Raw genomic sequence first — 21,126 nt, 5'->3', positions numbered from 1 at the left:
CTGCAAACCTGTGGTAGCGATTGTGCACATTTAGACCCAAAGAATAGCAGGCAACAACTCTTCGGCACGTTGTCTGAATTCGACTTGGCTCTGTGAGGCTGGGTTCCTCAATAATTGTCCGTGTTGAACTTGGTTCCAAGAGGGGGTGAATAGGAATTGAGTCTTCTATCATTGGCAGCAGTTGCAGAAGGAGGTGATTGTGTGGCATCGCTGTCAATGTGGGTGAGCGGTGGCGCAGCAGTTATCACGCCGCCATAAGAACCCAGCTACCCGAGTACAATTCCTGCTCACGGCCACCAATACCGGTGAAGATTATTTGTACGGATTCTGGGCTTCCTGTAGGTTGACTCGACCTAAATTGAGAATTACACTCTAAACTATTTTAATTTTATCAGGTAAGGCACGCTGAGCTATCTCGCTCTTTCTTAGAAGCGACCTGGCCACAAATGATAGCTCAATAGTGGCTTATCACGTGGACATTTCTATCAGTCAAATATTCTTAAACACAACTTGTTACCTGATGCGCAGTGGGTTATGATTACCAATCTCATGCCTTTCTGAGATCACTTTGCTGAAAATCAGAGGCTGTTTCTGAACCCATTGTAATTCTGATTATGCTAATGTCGTTGTTCATGTGGCATTGTCCCAGGCAGTGTTGCTCATTACAGCCCTGCTCTGCTGGAGTTGTGAGATCACTGGGTGATGCTGTTTGTCATGTTGACTCAACACTTCCAGGTCCTGATGGTTGGCAGCTGTTTATGACACTACATCTGCAGAGCTGCGTGGACGGGACTGGGTCGAGGTTCGTCTTTGTCCAGTAAGTGGCATTCACCACACCTCAAAGCTGCAAACAAGGCTGTATCTTTTCACGTTATTGGTGTATTAATGAGACTTAACTCTGATTGTTGTGTGGGTAGGTCATGGTTTTACAGTATTTGAATTAAAGCTTCTTTCTTTCGTGATGGATGAACTGCAGTTACATGCAGACTGCACTGAGAACTCGGACCACAAATGTCACCATCAGTCTCTTGATCTTATTCATATCAAGGAGGGTTTTAGGGATAGTATTTTGTGACTCACTTTACAGCCCTTTCATGAAATTCAAGCCATTTTCTGCTTTTATTGCTGCATCACCATCAGACCTTGTTATCTTTGGTGATAATGGTTCTCAAGGTCCGTAGATGCAGCATTCTCTTAATATGGCAGTTGTCTTTTTGCAGACACCAAAACTTTGCTTGTCACGTTTGATTTGACCAGTCACAACATGTATTGAGGTACAGTTCGACGATTGTTCCTCTGTGGCTCAACAATTCGCTTGCGATGATTCTGTCATGGAAGAACACATGCACCATCTGCTCTCCAAAGTGGTGTTTCCTGCTTCCATTGAAGAAGCAGTGAGGTTTAGTTCGAACTGTTTTAATTTTCATCTGGGTTGCTGGGCTCCTGTCCTATGATTATATGCATTTGCTGTTCACATTATGACCCACAATGATTCAGCGCTTTGGATGAGGACAGGAGTTTCAGAAGGGTATGTCACAAGCAAATATAACAAGTGCAGGAAGCTTGGAGATTGAGCTTGGTGGGTACTTGAAGCATAGCAACAGTGTTCTGTCGGCAGGGAAGTCCATCAGTAAAGGGGACTTTACGTGTGCCGGGTAGCTTACGAGTAGCGGTATATAAGCTGCATTTGATGGTAATGCCTAGCTGGGATTGTTTTGTTGTGAATTTACACTTTTGCAGTTTAGAAATGCAGCACTAAAAAGTTTAAGCACAGTTTATCCAGTTTGGTGCTATACTGAGATTCGCCATGTGCCTGCATGCCACACTTGTGTATTCCACACAGAGTCTTGCGACCAAGGAAGAGGCAAGACACGTGAAGGAAGAATGCATGGGAAAGAACATGGAGGAGAAAAATGTCAATGTTGAACTGTTCAGGTTAAAAGCAAATGTCATGTTACGTACAGTAAATCCTTGTTTAATGCGTGTTCATACTACGCATTTTCGTTATAACGCAGTTCACAAAAAAAAACTAAACTGCTTGCAAGCATTCAATTAGGTTGAAAACAAAGGAAAACAATGTTCTTCCAAAAAAACTACTTGCTGGATTGAAAAGAACTTCACAAAAAAATACATTGTCAACGGATTAATTTTCACTTTGAATCAGATGTTTTCAAACACCACCATTCGCTTCTTCCCCTGCACACATCAACCCTAAAAATGTTCGTGAAAATCATCTTCCCTCCCATTTTTGTCCCATATCTGAACTGGATGTACTGGATAAGCTCGTATCAAGACATCCATGGGAGAAAAATTTACCAACATTTGCACTTGTGGCTTATCTATAAACCCCTTGCACTTTTTCAGCCTCTTACCGAAGGTACAGGTCCACTAGTGGAAATCGTCCTTATTTGTCCAGTATGTAAAAATGGCTCCAATGAAAACCCTAATGATTATAGAACGATATCTATTTTACCAGTTACCAAAATATTGGAATAAATATTTAAATCGGTCTGGTTTTCGAGAGGATTACTGCACCACCATAGCCAATTAAGGATGTATGCAATGTTCTCTTCAGTGATCTGGATAAAGGCCACTACTGTGTACTATTTCTTGTAAAAAGTCTTTGATACTGTTGACCATGATATTCTACTCGCAAAACTTGGTAATTACAATTCCTGAAATAAACTGGTTTAAAAGTTACCTTTGAGACCATTCTCAAAAGGTACAAAGTGATAACATCTCGTCAAATATTAAAATAATTAAGGGTGTTAGACAAGTTCTGTGCTAGGTCCAATTCTGTTATCCTTATTGAAAACATTGGACTAAATTAAAGTCACTCAATTAAATATCTGTGCAAATTACACGCATGCTCGTATCAGGTAAATCACCAAACAGTCAAACAATCTCCAACATGATTTTGACTTAATTCTATATCAATCATCACAAAAATCGCTTCTAATTCAGTTTTTTGCAGTTGTCCTTCCCTCGCACCTCAGATTATCACTTAGCTTTGGTGTGTACAAAAAAATGCAACATTCAAAGAAATTAAATACCACAAGTATTGATAAATCTTAAGCAAAATAAAGTTAATATCAATGACAATTAGACTTGAAATGCGATTACAATTACGAAACTGATAAAAGTAAATAATTACATCGAAATCAAATCATACAATGGGAAAAGCCAATGAATACAAATTGGCTTTCCAATCGTTACAGGAAAAGCCTGTAAATTGGTGAGTTTTAAGACGTAATTTAAAAGTGAAACTCAATCCCTAATGGACCGAGAAAAGGGATTCCATAATTGCAGAGCCTGGTTGCAGAAGGCTCTTGCTCGTAGAACAGTCTGTAGAACGATTAGTAGACCAGAATTAGCAGATCTTAGTTTTCAAAGTGGCAGATAAATAAGATTGAGGAGCTAACCTATAGAAGGCGATTAAATACCAGAACTATTCTGTACTTTACAGGAAACCATATGGTCATGATTTACGTCTTGTTAAAACCCGGCCAGCTGAGTTTTGAATATATTGTAATTAATTTAAAACACTTCTAGAAACGCTGGCAAGCAGGGCATTACAAGAATCCAACAAATAAAGGCATGCACCAGCCTTTCGGCATCCGGAAGGGATGGCATAGGTCTTAGATTTATGTCGCGTAAATGAAAACAACTTTTGGTAATATTACATGGGCCTCGGTGAAACTGGCGTCTTAGGATAACCCCCAAGTTTCTGGCCTTAGGACAACCGGATTTAAATGCCCTCTGTAGGCATACTAAAACCATCCAATTCAAGCATTTGATGTGGAGAGTCCAACAACAATCTGTTGCATTACAGTTTAAGAAAGCTTAGGTGCATCCACAACATCAAGATAACATGACAGTATTGTAAAATTTGGTATCAGTCTTAAATGTGACACAAACACCACGATGGACAATCCCTAGATCAAGACAGCACAACCCTGTTAGAACCTTAAACCATACACAGCCCCAATAAAATACCTGCCACACCAACAAGTGGATACATTGAAAAAAAATAGATGTCATCCTCTAGTTAACCTTCTGGAACATGAGTCAGAGTGCCTGGAGAAGATTATTGGAAGAAATCTCAATACCATCCACAGACTTAGATTCCTTTTAACACCGTCCCTGCAGAACTCACAAGACTTGAAACTCAACCGTCTTGCATTGTTCACAAAATGACCCTGGCTTTCACTGCAAAATTTAAGAGGGTAAATTACGTGTTATGGAACTGCAAGAATATAAACGTTATAACCAGTATAAAACCTGTATTATTTCACTTGGTCAAACAGTTAAAAGTACAAGGCAAACTGTCACTTCTAGGGATCCAACAGTTAAATCTATTGAATTAATGTAAACACCAAATTATAATTTGATGTTTACATATGAATTTTCATTACCCATTGACGTTATTGTTTTAATAAGTGAAGTCCAAGCCATCAAACAGGACATGAACTTTCCATCCATGCACATTCTGGTGGTGTCACTGCAATTTACGCCACGTCCTCTACCGCCTCCGACTGGTTGAAGGATTGGGGTTAGGGTTGCGTTTTGGGTAAGGTTTAGTGGTTAGGAATAGGGTTATGGTTTATTAGGGTTACTTTGAAGGAGTTAGGGTTTAGAGTTGGGGATTAGGGCTATATGGTTGAGGTGGCTAACGGTTATGTGCACAATTCACGTGATGCCCTCTTGTGGACATGCACAATATCACAAGTGTAGTAACGCATGTCTGAGGCAGTCATACTGGAGGCACCTCTGCATTATTTACTCACAATGGGGACTATACGCACCCTACGTGGGGTGCACACTATTATATATAACATGTACACAGCCGTCTATTGTCGGCGGCATTAGGAATCGAAACAGTTGGCAGGCTGTCTAGCTCGTGACGCCCAGTGATGGTGAAGACGGTGGTGACGAACCAACAGCACGGCGAGGGGATCCACCTGCAGCAGCAGCCCCGAGCTCTCGCTCAGGGCCCCCTCTCATGCTCCCGGCGTGGCCTTGATCTGCCCCCCTACTGGAACCTACTCGCAGGTTCCTGGGGCTTCCAGATAGCCCCCTGCATGAGCTTTGCCGAGATGTTTTATCCTTCATAAATACCGTACTGTCGTCTCGACGTGTGCACTGTCGTACCTTGTAGTTGCACTTTGTAGACAGCAGCCAGCGCTATTGCACTAGACAAGGAACAAAATAGCCGAGCAGGTGGGAAAGAGACCTTGACACCGGTAGGATAAGGAGGACGCCACCGTCTCGTTGGCTAAAAAACAACAACATGGACATCCACTAAATAACCGTACCAACATGGATGCCCTCTAAATTAAACCTTTTCCATTGTAGCACCAACGTTTTGGAACAACGTTGTTTTCTCCCTTAGCACCGTAAAGCTGCTTTCAAAACATTCTCAAGCAGATTATTAGTGCTGGACACAACCACAAATGTTATTGGTAACTTTTAATTGTAATGTGCAATTTTATTAAGAGACTGTTGCCTTGATTTGGTCTTGGACTGTTTTTCTGTAGTTTTTCTGCCTTGACCAAGCTTGGGAATTGGTGTACTTATGTAATTTCAACTTACATACTGTATGCTAGAATTAGACACATGGCTTGATACAAGAATAACTTTTCCATGAGTTGTCATCACCGTCAGACGTTGGAATTTACACATTCCATGGCGACCAATAGAGGTAAACGACTGCTATTATTGCTTGAAGAGTGACTTGAGTTTGCCTCAAGTCTTTCGGTAGCTATAGCCAATACAACAAAGTGTCTTCATGAAGCATCGAGATGCATCTCATCATTCTCATTGCCAATCAGCCCTTTGTCAATCCACTGTGATATGAAGGCGTCCCCGTACCATATCGGTCATGTTGGTTCTTTGACCGTACTCCATCACCACGCTGTTCATTTGTACATGAATACAATTTGTAACGCACACACATTGAACTTTGTAAGGACATGGAGGGGCCGGCGAGATAATAAAAGAGAAATTTATTTAGATTCTGACAAAATGTTGATCTGACGGCAAAGTTCAACGTGAGAGAGGGATTGGAGGTGCGACAGAAAGCAATATTCACCTTGGTCAATGCTGCTTGGTGAAGGGAGGTGCACAGGACAGATTTATGTCACTCCCCATTGGTGCAAACCGTGGTCCAGAATCGAACTCCTGTTAACGGCTGGATTCACAGTGCAGTGCACTAACCGCTGTGTCGTCAGTCCTGCTCAATTGGCAGGTTTGGCCAAGCCCATTTATGAGTCTTTATGTGGGAGGAAAAAAGTTGGATAAAATCTCACATTTGGTCTCGCATACTGATTCATAAACCAACTTGCTCGATTACAATCGCCTGGCAAGCTTGCAGCCCAACGTGTTTGGGATTTTCACAAAATGCGTGGCTTCACCAACACTTGCCTGACTCTGCCCCACCCTCACTGATTTCAAGACCATCGGTGGCAAGACGTTATCTCCGTCGCCTGCTGTGTAGGAGGTGGTACCCCCACTGACGATGCCTGCTGTATATTTGTAGTTTGCATGTTTTCCTCGTGGTCACTTGATTTTATCCGTATCTGATTTTTTTCCTCCCACATTTAGAAACATGCGTGTAGATTATTTGACTATTGCTCTACATTTCTACATGATAAGCCACTTTGTTGAGCTAACGTTTGTGACCAGGTAGCGTCTGAAGAAATAGCTAATAGCCTTTAAGCTGGAAAATAAAATAGTTTAGTTATTATTTTTGCTCCACGCATTTCCTTTTTTAGGCCCCGCCTCTTCCCATTAAGCCACACACCTGACACACGACTCAGCTGCTCTGCCGTCGTGAAAGTGGTTTTAGGTGGGAAACTGGGGGGTGGAGTTGCTTCACGACGACCAACATCCCTTAGAGCAGTGATCTCACAATAAACGTTATGCGATATATTTTTTATTATAATTATTCTGTAGAAATGGTAATGTTCAGTGCATAAATTATCTGTGTTCCATTAAAAAGTCTTCAAAACTATTTAATTTCCATACTTTGTGATTCTTCGTTTTCCCCGCTTTTTCTTCGTTCCTCTGTTTTGGTATCGGTCCGATATGAAAAAAATAATACAATTACATACAAACATATATACGTGACATATATACATATTACTTCGTGTCTCTTCCATCACAAGAGCTGGGAATGTAGTGTCCGAGGAGTGTACCTCGATATATGTTTGAGCTGCATTCTTGAAAACTTCAACGCAAAGTGAAAGAGTGTATATCGAAACATAATATCCCATAATGTTCTATTATAGAACATAAGATGCGTTTCTAAGAATATTTTATTACCCTAAACCTACGAATGTAACGCTTTTCAACACAACTAAGCTATTTTATGTGCAACTATGGAAAATAATAACTGGACAGGTCATTAAAAACAAATCCTGTGCATGGTAATTTACTAACTGTGGTGCACGTTGTGTGACTGGTGGTGAGGGAGTGGCAGTAGGTGAGGTGGTGAGTGGGAGGGGCAGTAGGTGAGGTGGTGAGGATGAGTACATGGTGAGGGAGGGGCAGTAGGTGAGATGGTGAGTGGGAGGGTGAGGGAGGGGCAGTAGGGGGGGAGGGCCAGTAGGTGAGGTGGTGAGTGGGAGGGTGAGGGAGGGGCAGTAGGTGAGGTGGTGAGTGGGAGGCTGAGGGAGGGGAAGTAAGTGAGGAGGTGAGTGGGAGGGTGCGGGAGGGGCAGTATTTGTGATGAGGGAGGGGCAGTAGGTGAGATGGTGAGAGGTGAGTGGGAGGGTGAAGGAGGGAGGGGCAGTAGGTGAGGTGGTGAGAGAGGGGCAGTAGGTGAGGTGGTGAGTGGGAGGGTGAGGGAGGGGCAGTAGGTGAGATGGTGAGGGTGAGTGGGAGGGTGAGGGAGGGGCAGTAGGTGAGTTGGTGAGGGTGAGTAGGATGGTGAGGGAGGGGCAGTAGGTGAGATGGTGAGGGTGAGTAGGATGGTGAGGAAGGGGCAGTAGGTGAGATGGTGAAGGTGAGTAGGATGGTGAGGGAGGGGCAGTAGGTGAGGTGGTCAGGGTTAGTGGGAGGGTGAGGGAGGGGTCGTATTAGCGTCTGCCCCCCACTCTCGGTGAGTATGTACAAGGCTTGTTTACAACAATCGGTGAGGCTGTGAATCGCAGTGTCCAGGCACACAACCGTACCAAATGAACGCATGGGCAAACGACAATAACGTGTATTAACTTAGGTATTCACAATTTTTTTCCACTCAATGAAAAAAAACGTAATAACGAAATAAAGGAGACATTAACGGAAAAGTGTTAATTGCCGGTGAACGTCGTAACAAATGGTGGCATGTCGAATGAACGTATATCAGGGTACACCTGTACGTACATCAATGGAGCAGGGCTAAAAATCGGGAATTCATCTATTAAAATGTTTTTTTGAGTGAAAGCTCTCACCCACTAAAGAGGGCGCAATACTTTACGTTATGAATTAAACGAAGGTAGTCCTACCTTTACAATCAAGACATGAAATATCAAAATGAGGGGACATACTCAAAGAAAAGCTAAAAGGAAAACATTTCGATTTAAAGCTTTCGTGACTGCAGGGATTCATCTTCTTGGTTCTTTCGGTAAAGTCACGTAGAAGGGAAGTAATAAAATAATAAAAATAAAACATAATAAAACAATTCTCACAGTGAGAATTGTTTTATTATGTTTTATTTTTATTATTTTATTACTTCCCTTCTACGTGACTTTACCGAAAGAACCAAGAAGAGGAAAACATTGTCTTGCAGTTTCCTGAACTATTCGGTGCTCAGAGCCAATCTGAGGCCGGTGGACGAGAGTTCCAGAGCTGAGGCGCCACACTCGAGAGGGCCCTGCTAACCGCCTCGTGTAGAATGAAATATTCCAGGTTGAGCTAGCAGGGCCTGGCCTGGGGAGCACAGAGTACACCCACCAGACGTCTCGGGGGCCAGACCGGACTGCAGGTACTGAGGACCAAGGCCGTTTTGAGCTTTGTAAGTCATTACAGCGAACTTAAATTGCATGCGACAGCTGACCGGTAACCAGTGCAGATCACGAAGGATTGGTTTTACGTGCTCAAAACGGCTAACACGTCTCAGCATGCGGGTAGCCGCATTCTGTACCAGCTGCAGTTTCCGAGCCAGTCCACAGTGGCAGCGCAGCATACAAAGCGTGTCAGTAATCCAGACGCATTGACACAAAGGCGTGAACCACTGTTTCGAGATCACTAGCTGATAAGAGGGATCCGGCAGCCCTCGGAGCGCTCTTAGGTGATAAAACCCCGCTTTGGCCACAGATGCAACCTCAGGGCGCATGGTCAAGCTACGATCGAACAGCACACCTCGGTTGTGCACCACTGTTACAGGGAGAGAGCGTACTCCATTAATTAATGAAGACTCAAGCTCCCCGTCTCATCCTCAGCCGACTCTGACCCTACAGTCTTGTCAGGATTCAGCCTTAGCCAGTTCTGCTGCATCCAGCAGCCGAGAGCTGCGTCTGGGTCACTTGCGAAGGAGACATATCTGGGTGTGATCGGCATACTGATGGCACTGCAAGCCGTGCCTCCAGATTGAAGGGCCAATTGGTGCTGTGAGGAGTGAGTAAACACCACTGCACCACTCTCGTACCTAAGATTCAACGTGGTGACAGTGAATACTGTGGAGAAGTGGGTCAGAGGGTAGTGGGTTCACGTATCCGTCTGTGTGGACCCTTGGGTGTTATCACCAAATCATTTGTTATTTTTTTTTCTGTGGCTTACCTGGAGATACTAGCCAGTACCTTCCTAAAAAATAATCTGGGGGCTCAATGTCAAAATGTGTTATTATTCTAACAATTATACTTTTATATAATTTTAGTTGTACATTGTTCTTATCTGGAGTAAAGGTTCTTACCTGGAGCAAGGGTAGCTGCTTCAGCCATTCTAAAAGAACAAAAAAAAATCAAACTTCCACTATGCAAGGCAGACTCAAATAGACGTTGTGATCGTTTGCTTCCATAAACATTCAACATTACGATTCTACAGTCATTGTGCACTCTAATCACTGATGTGTGATAATAATTTCAACTTAGAACGTGCACAGTATTCGCTCACTCTGGTAGAAAGGACACCTGAGACGTGACGACGAGAAACCACAGATGAGACCTTTGACTCTTAAAGGTACTCTTCTGTGGGTCGCCCAAATTTCTTTATCAGTATCCCTCGATTTACGAACGTTCGGTTTACGAAAATTCACGTTCACGAACTCTAATTTCACACGCCGTGAGATCATCAAACGAGAAGCCACATAGGAGACTGTCGTCACGATGTCCCTGCAGTGGCAGCAGTAACGCCTCCACAGGGCCTCTCCAATCATTCCCACATGCAGCAAATCTTTCGGTGGGTTTCCCAGCAAGGTCAATCGTTTTTTGGGTTTCAATCAATGACTATTCACTCGTTTTAATATGGATGCACTTCATCGGTATTATGTCTGTACTGTGGAAAGCGATAGAGGTGTGTATGTTTAAGTTATGAGTAGAGTTGGAGTGACTGTCCGAAACAAATCCCTAATTTTTGGCATTCATGGGAAAAGCCAATCCGATTCACGAAATTTAGTTTGACACGAGTTTCTTTGAATAATGCATCCCTTTAGTAAATGGAGGGATCCCGTGTTCCAGAGCAAGGCCTCACTCTCGAGGTAGTCCACCAGGGGTGACCTTGACTGACACCTGTCATGACTGGGTGTCTGATTGAACTTTAGTTGTATGTATGTTGAACTTATTTCGCAACATACGTAGTCATCCGTGCTCATCGGTTGATTGCTTGCTTAAACTTAAGTTGAAACAAGATTTGACCACGACAAACATAGGAGTCAAGTTAAGTAAAATCGTTTAAAAAAGTGTTAAAACACTCACCTCTCCATTTCATGATCATTGCTTTGTTGAGTCTGTTTTTTGCATCTGTACCTGTTTAAAAGCAAGCATCAACATAAATGAACACCAAGATAAGGGGACAGTGAATCCTTAATCTAAAGTTAGAAGGCTTGAATTGTTCTACTTGTGACTTCATGCAAAACCAGCTTGAATGTTTGTATTGGGATAAAGTCAAGTGGAAAATCAATAAATCAAACACTATTTAGTATAACGCCCTTCACAATAACATTTCCAAAGAGATTGACACATTAAAAACGTATACAACATTTAATCAATAAAACAATTACACAACGAAATAAAAGGGAAACTTAAAGAAAAGATTATCAACCCACACCCCGAGCAAGTAAACAGGCCTCTAAACCGGCCATGCAATAGTGATGTCAAACTAACAGACAGAACAACCCACAGGGAGTTTAACACGTAGGCTTTCGTGACCAATATCATCCATAAGAGGTTTTTTTGGGGTTTGATCGCGTAAATATATGAATGTGTCGTTAAGACCCGCCACCACCCGACACAGCGAACTAGTAAGGGTTGTCACGTAAACAGAATATGCTAATTCGTCACTAGTACAGCACACTGGTGTGTTGGAGCCCAGCCACAACATTTACGACGTTTCGCCAGTAATTACAACTAGCTTCAGCAGGCGACAGCCAGATTTGTGGAGAAGTCTTACTGTTTCGTCTCATATAGAGGCGTAGATGTGGTGACCACGCAGCTGCGCTCTTGCACAATGTGGGGAGGGGGGATTACTGAGGCAACGTACATTATGCATGTGCATTATGCGAGCCTTTTGAACTTGTCCTTCATGTCTATTGTGGTTATTAAAATAGCCCTACCAACGGTAATCCCTATTGAAGTACGCTGCCCTTTATAGGAATGCATTTAAATTATGTATTATTTGATGATTCGCTTCCACGCAGCACTTAAGGCGGTAGCTATCCGAACGGTTAACGTTATTTTGATTTATTTCAATTTCGATAAATTATCTAATTAGTCTTGGCCAGTAGTAGCTAGTTTTGCACAAAACTTCAACATTATCAAAATAAATTGAGTGTCCTTCTTGGCACGCACGTTCTGCTACTGCTGACAGTTGTATTTGGGAGAATTTAATATTTATCTGATGTTCTTTTAGTCTCGTGCTGATCATTCGTCCTGTTTGTGCAACATAACATTTGCCACACGTGCAGTTAATCCTTTACACACCTTCTGTTGATAGCTTCGGTAATACATATTTTGTACCAGATATAAATTTCTATATTTTATGTACCGTGCCAAATCTGACTCCGATGTTTTGTTTTTCCAAACATCTGGCTAGTTTATCAGTTACTCCCACAATGTACGGTATTTTTATCGTTTTAATTACTTGGGTAGTTTCAATGCTCTTGTTATTTTATTGTGTTTTGGTATTCAATGCCCTGTTGATTTGTGCATTAATTATAACCGTTCATTTGCAGCACTTCTTTAACATGTGGAATTGCACTTCTCAGACTGCCACCATCTGACACTTTCTTAGCTCGATGAATGAGCGTCTTGGTAAGAGCAGATTTCTGTGCGGGGTGATGGTGTGACTGCATTCAGATAGACGTCAGTATGCGTTTTATTTCAGGTAAATACCGTGTGTTATTTTACCATTCCTACCCTGTCCAAGCAGAATATCCAGAAATGGTAGAGTTCTGTCAGCTTCACTTCCATGGTGAACTGGATGGATGGGTTTTGCGAGTTGAAATGATTTAGAAATCCGTTCAGTGTATATTTGCCGTGTGGCCAGACCACCAATGTGTCATCCACATATATAAACTAAGCAAATGGTTTGTGCTTGAAGCTATTGCTTTTGTTTCAAAATGTTCCACGTACAAATTCGCTATCGCAGGAGACAACGGAGAGTCCATTGCTGCTCCTTCCTTTGGTTTATAGAAGTCACCTTTCCACAAGAAGTGTTCTTTAGACAGTGTTCAGCTAGTTTTGGGATATCTTTGGCTAAACCTTTGTTCGTTACCAATGTCGAGTAATTTAATTGACTCGTTCACCGGAACCCTCGTGAACAGAGGTCACATAAAAACTTACGAGAATATCATTAGGGTTAAGCTTAATATATTTAATTATATTTACGAGATGTTCAGAGTTTTTGATTAATGAAGAGGTCCTACTGATGCAGGGCTGTATTTATTTCGTTACGTATTGTGCTCATTTGTTACGTGGCAGAGCCTATTGTACTATGAGTCTTAATGGGACATCAGGTATGTTAATTTTTTGTAGCCCATAAAGTCTTGGTGATTTTGATGCCCTTGGTTTGATCAGGCATTGCTCTTTCTTCGGAACTGATGCATTGGCAATGATTGCCGTTGTTTTACGTTCCAAGGTGCTGGTTGGGTCTCGTTTATTTTTAAGGTAGGTACTTTCATCGAGTAAATATTTGATTTTATAATCATTGTGCTCACGGGGCATCACAACAGTCAATCGACCCTATCAGCAGCAAGAATGTGGATATCTTTATTTGCTCTCAATTCTTTTAAGGCTTTTGCTTCACTGACGTTATTTGTTTTTGGCAATTTGCTGTTCTCAATAACTTTGGCAACCTCGTGCCGAGTCATCTCAGCTGGATTATGAGGGAGATGTCTAACTGCTGATTCCACTTCAGCAATGATCTCATCGACAGGGATTGTACGGTTATCAACATGACTAACATTGAATTATCCAGCAATACGGTTGCAGCCCTGTCTAAAGGTCTTAACTTTGCTGTTGCCCCACGTACAATCCCTGCAATGCAACTCTGAGTTGCATTACGTTTCTAAGTTTGCTAAGTTTGATATATTTTTTCTCTCTATCACCTTGTTTCCTTTGTAAATTTTACCCCCACCCTCCTGTCCGTTACGGCAGTCCCTCCCCCTCCCCCCCTCGGATTAGCCGAGGTATTCTAGCTCTGCGACGTTACATTTACTTGCAAATTCCATCCCTAGCCCCGTCCACTTACCCTTGGGTTGTACCCACCACAAACGTATATAACCTTTGGTTGCAGTAGTTCTCTCGCTACATTTCCTCCTGCCTCAGCAGTCTGCCTGCTGTATTGTTCCACCTGAAGACGATTGCTTGTGTTGTGATCGAAACGTTGTGATCTATTAGTTATTTTTCTATCTATGTGACTTTACTGAAAGAACCAAAGAGTACACATATATACATACCCACCCGTGGGTTAGGCCACCTTCAGGTACATACACGCATAGAGCCACACACCTAAAGCCACAGTTGCACCGGCGCCTCCGACTTAACAAAGCGGGGTGTGGGGAATTTACTCTGGGTGAGGTCGGGGGGTGTGGAGTGGTTGCCCAGCCGAGGTGTGGGGTCACGAGTGTGTGGCACACGCCAGTGCACTGGGAAAAAGAGGTGGAGTACCCCTCAGGGGGGCTACGCTCGGGGCGAGTGCGGCTCGGGGCTGCTCCTCCAGCTTCCGCCCCCACGCTTCGCTGAGTCAGCCGAGCTGTCTGGGGCCAAGAAGCAGGTGGAGGGGTGGAGCTACCCCTTGGGCGAGTCACTGCCAGTTGGCCTCCGGCCACAAAGCTGGCCGCCCCTGCCTGCTCAGGGGAAGGGCTGTCCTCCCAGGGAGGAGAGGACACCGAGGGAGAGAGCGAGACTGGCCGAGGGCGGTACCGTCGGGCTCGCGGCCCGGCCAGGCGCCATGGCAGAGAGTCGAGTGATCCGGGCAGTGATTCTCACGAAGATCACGCACGAGGGACTGCCTCAGGTGGGGGCCACCCTGGGCCGGCCCTCGCGGCACCAGCAAAGCCTCTGGTGGCGCCCCCCCCAGCCCCCCCCCCCCCGCCCCCCCCCCCCCCGCCGGCCTCCCCCGGCCCCCCCCCCCGCCGGCCCCCCCCGGCCACCCCCAGCCCCCCCAGCCCCCCGCCGCCCCCTCAGCCCCCCGCCGCCCCCCCCGCCACCCCACCCTGCTCGCATAGACCTCGAATCGCGTGACAGAGCATTGTTAATTATAATCAGTGCACGATTATCCGGCCTGTAACATTATCCCGCGGTCCTCGGGCCGATCCGGCGAAACCGGCAAAATCGCTCCAAAGGCTGTAACCAGTCCGGCGATCGGCACCGTGCGCCTGACAAAGTAGCTACGCTTGATTTCAGTGTTAAATATTATATACAGTACATTATACACTACATACAACTTAAATAATGAAAATACTGCACGTACATACATCACCCCATGCAGAGTCTTCGAGCTTAGATTGGTAAGTACGGTACATACAGTCAGTGTCATAACGTGTTTTTGTGCAACGAAAATTGGAAGCATTGATAAACACATAAATCCGACGAAATAGTGAATTTGCATGTAAAAATGTAATAAACACTAAAATCACATGGAAAGAAAAAAAAAATCTGTTTTATTTTCACTTACCTCGAGTCCTGGCTCGCCAGAAGGGGCGATGTGCATCACGCGGAAGATCGCTCCGCCGAACAAAATAGTTCCGCGGTTCGATTCGTAAGTAAGACCGAACGATTGCAAGTGACCATGGTTAAAAATTATAACGTGTTATGAAGGTTCATTTAAGTCCGACATTCGTATCTCGGGGACTGTCTGTAGAGCCCAGGAATGTGACCATCTCTCAGATGAAGAGGAGCAAGTTCAAGATGCCACACCTCAAGAAGTCGAATCTCTCCCTTCAAAGTGTGAACAGAAGGAAGCTCCTCGACCGGGAGCTTCCTTCATGGGCATCATCAAAGCAGTGCAACCGACTGCTGGGATAAACTAGAAACTTTTTTTAATTTCACGAGGTAAGACGCACTGAGCTATATAACTCTTTTTCAGAAGTTACCTGGATATCACAAATTATAGCTCAAAGAAGCGGCTTATCATGTGGGATAGCAGCAGTCAAATACTCTCAATGCGTGATGTTGATTCTAAATGTGAAGGGAAGAACCGGAGGACCAGGATAAAAATCCACGCAACAACGCTGACATCTTTCCTTAATAAGGAATGAGTAATCTGACAGATAATCCTGGAAATGTTTTCCTCTTCATGTTTACAGTGAACATCCTCAGTAGTTTTACAGTAGTTCACGATATTGACCCCCTGCAAGCAATCAACACGTACATGCATTCATAACCGTGTGTGTCTGGCAGGCAGCCGTGTTGTGCAATTTCAAAGGGATAACGATGATTACCTGAGGCGTACGGTAACCAAAGCGACCACAATGACCACAACGACCAGGATCACTGACACTGCGACGATCACGAGTATGTTATTGACCGAGGTCGGTGGTGGTTCTGTCCAGCTGGACAATGCGGTATTGCTTGAGGTTGCTGTGGGAAGAGCTGCAGTCCCCTCTGAGACAACACAAGCACACGCCCACAGAGACGATTTTTATTTTATTTTGCCAGATAAAGTCTACTGAGCTATGTAGCTCTCTTTTAGAAGCGGCCTGGCCACAAATGACAGCTCAACTGAGTGGCTTATCACGTGCAAATTACAGACGCATAGAGATCCAGAGATACATAGCGTCCCATAGACTAAACTTAACTGTTTTTTTTATAGATAAAGCCCACTGAGCTATGTAGCTCTTTTTCAGAAGCGCCCTGACCACGAATGATGTGTTGGGGCAGTGATGGATATGCGTGCCAGTAACCCAGCACTGTGGAGGTGAGGGTTGGTGAATCACATCAAACATGTTTTCGAAATTCTATTCCCGTGGTCGTTGAGGAGGAACCGCAACTTGGCTGTGCCGGCAGAAGGTAGCGCATCAAATGCGGACTCCACCTGTTCTGTTTTGTACGAGAATGGAGCGTTTTTCCTCCTCATTGCATGCACACACGTGTGGGATTTCTCCAGGCACTCGTTTCCTCCCACATCTGAATACTAAATAATTGGCCTACAACACCTTCATATGTAGAGAGTCGCAGAGATCGGGCAATTGTTGGTAGCGCCGGCTCCTCATCGAGATTGAAAACTAATGTCTTTAGAAGCTTCACCTCTTCTCCACTGCCCATTCCTTTCCTCATCCCTCTCCCCGCCCCTCCGCTCTTTCTCGTCCCTACCTTTCGTGATCGCTAAGTGCCCCTCTATCGCTGCTGCCATTCATTCCTCAATCCTTCTAGTACGCCCCCTGTCAACTCCACTACTCTGTGTGAAGGTACTGTATAAATATACAATTGGATTAGATATTCGATTCGATTCACAATTAAACTAAGTGAATTAAGTATGTGTCTCTTTGGTTTTATACGAGCATTTGGATCTCTGTTGCTCTCTATGTGTCTCTTCCTTCTGGTATTAGGAAGCCACTGGAACTAAGCACTTTAAAATCATCTAGATTGACAAACTAATTTCAATTGAACTACTTGTTGTTGTGTTTAGTGTTGTTGTCCTTCCACAAAACCTCAGAGATTATTAGCATGTTTGGCTACGTATGGTGGTGCGAAAGAAGTTCAAAATATATACACTAGCTCATCCTGAAGGCCATGGCCACAGCACGGGGAATGCAGAGCAGAGCTCCTGAGTGGCAGCTCTTTTTGGCTCTTTTAACTCGCCGATCATGTGATGAAAATCAGCAGCCCCACGTGCTTTGTCAAAGGCCACTTGTGTTCGTGGTGGCCGTGAGTGGAAGCCAGTGCATTAACCAGCGTGAAGTATGGCTAATCAGCCAGCAGAGGACATATCAAGTTCAACATCGTGTGGCTGCTGCCTTCCCGCTCGAGTCTGTGGGTCTGACTTGCGCCTCCGAGTCGTATTTGGAAGGCAGATTATGACAAAGAGTGTACTTGTAATGATGTTCAACGTGTCTCTGTCCGGAATGGAAGTGATGCACCTGAGGTTCTGGTCTTGTAAACACACCACTCATTGTTCTGGTTACCAGGACGGTCTTTTACCATTTAACAGTAAGCCTACATACACTATTTATTTGAACGGCATGCTTAAGCCCATAAAGTATAAACTTGTATGGAGATATATAAACAAAACATAAAAAGCGTGATGTAATTGTACCACCTGCATACTCTACCTGGTTAGCGATTATGTTTACAAAGCCAAGGTGAAAGAAACTCGTGTGTTGAAATCTATAATAAATCTAGACTTTGGTCAATCAACAGATCACGTGTGGCGGAATAAAATGTGGGGTAATTCATAACTATTCTGAAGACGTCTGATCGGCATGGAAGAGTAGGCCAAATATATTTTCCAGTTGGGCTACCCAGAGTTTCCTCAAGCGCATACATGTACGTATGTCGAACTTCTTTCGCACCATAAGTAGCCAACTCTGCTAATTAATTGGAGGTGCGGACCCTTTTGCAAGCAATGCCGTGAGCAAGATATAGCAGGGCTGTCACTAGGGTACGACCAATCGTTTTAAATTCCATGTCCAACTTACCTGGGCGATTCGACACCCAAAGTTGCAGTGAGCTTTGACCTTCGTCATACATGGGCAGCAGTAGCACATCGCACTTGTACGAGCCGGCATCCGACGTTTCGACGCTGGCCATTGTGATGGACGCCTTGCAGCTCTCAGTGCTGCCCTGCCACTCGGCCCTTGGGTTGTAGCGTCGAATCGAGCCGTCGTTCACCAGCACCTGAGGCAGCGCGAGAATTGGTGTTTGTCATGAGCATTGCACGGCCCTTATCCACTGCTGGATGCGGTGGCATTGCCCACAGTTTAACTCGTCACACGTTACATGTGCCGATCGACCAACTGTGGTTAACCGTCAACCCTGGTTACCTACATCGTGGTAAATAAAGAACAATTTTTGAAATGTAAACAATGTCAAGGTGGTTTCTCTTCGTCTCAATCCTTGCTTTTTGTGAGTGGCGTCACCAGGACCCGAGACCACATAGAGAAATACCACACCACTTGTCTCCTTGTGAATTCGTATGGAGAGGGTTGATCAGTACATGTGTGTGTTTATATCTGTGTGGGTGTGTTCATGTCGATGTTATGGGGAGCGGTAATATCGCGGTCAGCGCGCTGCGCTACGAACCTGGTGACTCGAGTTTGATTCCCGCTCACGGCCAACACCGGTGACGATTATTTGAACCAGTCCTGGGCCTCCCGTACGTCGACTGAGCCTCAAATGACGACCTCGCGTGGTGTGCAAACATCGCCACTCGGGAGACAAAGGCGGTCGGGCGTGGTGTGGCCACCCACCCCCTCGTGTACCGTTCTGCCTTTGATAGGTGCTACTCTCTGGCAGCATTTTCCCCAACAGTATGCTAAGTCTATACGGGGGATCTTTGTCATGTCGATGTTGGCGAGTGAGCCAGCATTGTGTCTCATTGAGAATCTGAAATGTTGCTGACGAGAAATTGAGGCAATCAGCGGTGTAAATTCACGCAAGTTTTACTCTCTGCTTTTAAGTAACGGTAAGGGGAAGAGTCCGACAATTGTGTACGTTTGCACCCAAATGGGTAACACAATAAAAAAAAATACATACCGTTCCACACTTGCATGTCTATTGGCACTGTGACACTATTATAATTCTACAACTTCATGGAGAGTTCTCACAACCCAGCTATTCGCACTCTTCCTTTCCAGCATTCACTGAACTCTTTGTATCTGCTCTTCAAGTCATTTAACTGCCTTTACTGCCTTTCAACTCCCTTAACTGTTTAATTTCCTTAACATATCGCCGATGTAGCGAGATTCCATCTCCCTCACCTGTTATACAGGAGGTCATGGGTCCAATATTAACCCTTACGCCTGTATATATGGAGTTTGCATGTTCTCCCCAAGTCGTGTGGATTTTTCTATGGATTCTCCGGTTTTTCCTTCCTTTGTACACGTGGCAAAATCTTCATAACAAGGATTGTGTTTCACTTCCTTTCAGAATCAGAATATTTATACTGGAAGAATCCAATGAGCTATGAAGCTTTTTTTCATAATGCTGGGTAGACCGTGGTGGTTATGGGGGTAGAGGGGGGGATTATAAAATATCCCAATGTTGCAACTGCCGCACCAGAATATTGAGTTGAACACGATGATGATAAGCCACTACATTGAGCTCTCATTACATGTGGCGAGGTCGCTTCTGAAAAAGAGCTAATAGCTCAGTGGCCTTTACCTGGTAAAATTAAAGAGTTTAGTTTAGACTTTGGGTCTCTATGCATCTCTATGGGTCTCTATGCATCTGTAATTTCCACGTGATAAGCCACTTCATTGAGCAATCACTACATGTGGCCAACTCGTGTCTCAAAATTGGCTATATAGCTCCGTGTGTTTTACGTGATAAAATAAAAGTTTTAATAGTTTAGTGTGATAAGCCTTGCTCCACCGCGCTATTCTGATTAACAATGTGGGTGAAATTGAGTGATCTCACCTTCTCACTCCGTGATCCAGAGTCTCTCGACCATTCTACCACGGTGTCTGTCACACCGACCGTGTTGCAAGTATACTGGCAGCTCAGGAATGCGGTCTCGCCAGACTGGACGGCGACTTTGCTTGGGGTCTGGACAACTAATGCCTGTACACTCAGTAACACTTAATGCAGCATCAAAGACGCTCTCACACATACACACGCACAGGAGCACAAACCACACACAATGAGCAACAGGTTGAACTCACACCGTTTGTACACCTGCAATAACGTAGACTAGCAGGAACTTGCTCAACGTCAGCGGTAAAATAGTTGGCGAATATCTACGTTGTATCATCACTCCCTCTCCTAGACCTCACCAATGTCGTGTGACGTCATAACCCGCCCCCTCTCACCATCACCGCGTCTAGTGACATCACCCCCTCTCCTCACCAGCGCACCTCAAACTAGCGTGACGTCATCACCCTTCTGCTCTAACTCACCAGTGTCCCGTGACATCACCCCCCCCTCCTCACAGCCTAACCCCAACCTTGCGTGATGTCGGTACAGGGGGTCCCCGATATACGTCACCCTGATATACGTTGTTTCATTATAAGTCGCAACTTTCCGGTAACCTAATCCCGACGGATATCAGGGACCCCCTGGACTCGTTTTCCCAACAGCCCAGTGTCTCCGAGGTAATCAGCCACTACTATATTGACCCCTCCCCCCACCACCTCACCAGCATGGCCTAACCCCCTCTCCTCACTTGGCCAAACTTTTTTTTCCCCCTGGTTACAGACAGACAGGCAAACAAGCGTATTGTCACGTGGATAGCCGAGCATGGGATTGCATACAGAGTACACAGGAGACCGAGGATGTGCAGTGAAGGACAGGTGGTCCACAAAGCTTCGAATCTGGTGCAAGGCAGAGGGAG

At 44.6% G+C, this 21,126-nt stretch overlaps 1 protein-coding gene across 1 annotated transcript; it reads right to left on the bottom strand.

Annotated features, from left to right (window-relative positions):
* Positions 1-6,853: 6,853 nt before the first annotated feature.
* On the bottom strand, positions 6,854-20,374 carry LOC144948269 (uncharacterized). Its single transcript, XM_078877692.1, has 6 exons — positions 20,214-20,374; positions 18,275-18,473; positions 16,079-16,241; positions 10,893-10,943; positions 9,893-9,921; positions 6,854-7,065 (listed from the first exon to the last, which is right to left on the bottom strand). The coding sequence occupies exons 2-6, from the start codon at positions 18,384-18,386 to the stop codon at positions 7,010-7,012; spliced, it is 411 nt and encodes a 136-aa protein (XP_078733818.1). The 5' UTR covers positions 18,387-18,473; positions 20,214-20,374; the 3' UTR covers positions 6,854-7,009.
* Positions 20,375-21,126: the final 752 nt, after the last annotated feature.

Source organism: Lampetra fluviatilis, chromosome 48 (genome assembly GCF_964198595.1).
Source record: "Lampetra fluviatilis chromosome 48, kcLamFluv1.1, whole genome shotgun sequence".
In the NCBI taxonomy this organism is placed as follows: Eukaryota; Metazoa; Chordata; class Hyperoartia; order Petromyzontiformes; family Petromyzontidae; genus Lampetra; species Lampetra fluviatilis.
This window is presented reverse-complemented; position numbering and strand designations above follow the sequence as displayed.

Excerpts from the sequence above, each read along its gene's own strand:
- LOC144948269 (XM_078877692.1), bottom strand. The coding sequence starts at position 18,386 with ATGGCCAGCGTCGAAACGTCGGATGCCGGCTCGTACAAGTGCGATGTG. Across the intron at positions 9,922-10,892 it reads AATGATCATGAAATGGAGAG|AATGGCTGAAGCAGCTACCC; the intron begins GTGAGTGTTTTA and ends TTGTTCTTTTAG. Across the intron at positions 7,066-9,892 it reads AGCAGCTACCCTTGCTCCAG|AGGAACGAAGAAAAAGCGGG; the intron begins GTAAGAACCTTT and ends ATACCAAAACAG.